Consider the following 2,122-nt stretch of genomic DNA (forward strand, 5'->3'; position numbering starts at 1 on the left):
CCCCAGATGAGCTGTCGGCCTGCTTTGGTTGCCTGCCAGCCTGACCCGCCGATGTACCTGCCGTAGTGGCAGTCCTTCCAGCCGCTGAGCTGAGCATTGTGCCGACACTGCTTCAGCAGGAAGTACAGCTGGTGGTAGAGGCGCTTAAGCAGATCGAACAACATACACAGCAGTTGGATCATGTTGCTAGGGTAATCTAATTTAAGCGAGTTGTCGGAGAATTCACACGCGTAGATTCCGTCCCTGTGACCGTGGCCCAGGATAGCAGTGAGGACGGCATGGGAATGGGCAGACACATTGTAGAGCTCTGCTTCAACGTCACCGTATTTGACAGCAGACGGGTGCGCATCGAAGGGCTGCAGCTTCTTTGTACCTGGATTTAGCTTGTCCTCCTTCATGAACTCAGATTCAACGTGCTTCTTGAACCTCTCGTACACGGGGTTGAACTGCAGGCCGTTACACCAGACGAGAATTTCGTAAACGGAGCATGGCGCCCGGGGTTTGTCAATACGGGTAAGGTGGCAGACTTTGCAGTACGTCTGCAGGAAATCATAGAGTTTTTGGATGAGACCACTCTCCTCCGCGACGGTTACATCAAGCTCGTCCGACCCGGATGTCGATGGAGGAATGCCGGTGACGGGAGATGACAGTTGACTGAACAAATTATGCGCTTCATTAGTTAGGTGTTTGAGAATGCTGCTACCATTGAAGTCTTGTCTGTGATTCAGTCCGCCATTCTCAGCGTTCTCAGGACGATTGAAGTCATACCCGTTGTCGCGGAAGAAGAGAGCGTGGAGGCTGGAGGTGCTGTCAGCTGGGTGATATATTTTGTAATCATTCCAGTTCTCATATTCGAGTCTATTCTTGAGTTCAGTTAGAGCGTCGTATAAGATGGGCGTGATGGTCCAACAGATTTTGGCGTAGTGTCCCAGTTCCTCCTCCTGCCATTGTCTCCCGGAGTAACTGCTCACGTAGGTTTTGTCAAGTGCGTCGACCAAAGCAGCAATTCCCCCTTTCAGGGCTTGTAACATGACCGTCGAAGATGTGCCGAATTGCCGAGGAGCGAGTTGGTCGAGAGTATTCTTAACTGTGTCTAAGTTATCTCTAAATTGGTGATTGAAATGTTCGGAAGTTTTAAATCCATCAAGCAAAGTTAGAAGAGAGTTGTGCAAGGGCTCGTATTTTTGAAAGTCTGATATGAAGTCCGTCTGTGACTTCAAATAATGACATAAACGTCTGGAAGCGTTGTATGCTCTCTCAGCTGCCTGGCTGAGTGGAGACTTCTCTGGACGAGAGTGGGTGGTCTTGATGTCCCTAATGACTTTAATTCCTTTGTCAGTTCCAATGAAATACTTTTCTATTTTATTCATGAACCCTTTGTGCCCCTTTTCCAAATCGTTTTTTATTTCTTGCGGCAGCGGCTTCAACTCCTTCTCAACCCTTTCGGAGAACTCGGACAAGAGTTGTACTGTGGCGAGGAAATAATGCTTTTGCGAGTGGGTGGTGAGCGTCTCGATGGCTTGTTTTACTTGAGTGTTGAGGTGAGATTTAAGTTCTTTCGCGTAGTATTCTTCAGCTTTCGTCAAGTAGGTATCAAGCAGCGACTTGGTATCTCTGATAGCATCTGTCACCAGGCCCTTCTGTAGTTTGTCAAGTTTGTCAGAAATGGCTTGTAAGGTGTTCTCCTTGATTGTCTTGCTATTCGCAGCGTTACCAATTTTATCGTCTTTCAGAGCGATCAATTTCGCATGGACGGCATTCGTGGTTTGATCTATAGCTTGCTCGAGATCTCCAAGGTGTTGTGTGATTGCGGTGGATACCTTATCCAGGCCATCGGTTATGTAGGAAACGGAGATGTCGGAAGCGTATGTGTCGATACCGTCCAGCGCGGTGGTAATTTCCTTTTTGATCGTCTCGAGGCCTTGGACACCTTTGTGGCTCCCTTTTATATCTGACTTGAGGTCGACGGGAGCTTTGCCAAGCAGGGTTGTGATATCATCCAAGTAGTTTTTGACGCCGTTCTTTTGCCCATCCGCCAATGCACCCGACTTCGTTTTGTCGCTGTCAACCAGCCCGGCGATTTTATTGAGTTTTTCCGTGATTTGATCAAATCCCAGCGAAA

At 48.4% G+C, this 2,122-nt stretch overlaps 1 protein-coding gene across 1 annotated transcript; it reads right to left on the reverse strand.

The window, feature by feature from the left end:
* Positions 1-8: 8 nt before the first annotated feature.
* BBBOND_0001610 (hypothetical protein, conserved) lies at positions 9-2,122 on the reverse strand (the record flags this gene model as incomplete). Its single annotated transcript, XM_012915002.1, has 1 exon — positions 9-2,122. A coding segment is annotated over one exon (2,114 nt), but the record flags the coding sequence as incomplete, so codon positions are not given.

The sequence above is a fragment of the Babesia bigemina genome, scaffold Bbigscaff_62721 (genome assembly GCF_000981445.1).
Source record: "Babesia bigemina genome assembly Bbig001, scaffold Bbigscaff_62721".
NCBI classification, from domain to species: domain Eukaryota; phylum Apicomplexa; class Aconoidasida; order Piroplasmida; family Babesiidae; genus Babesia; species Babesia bigemina.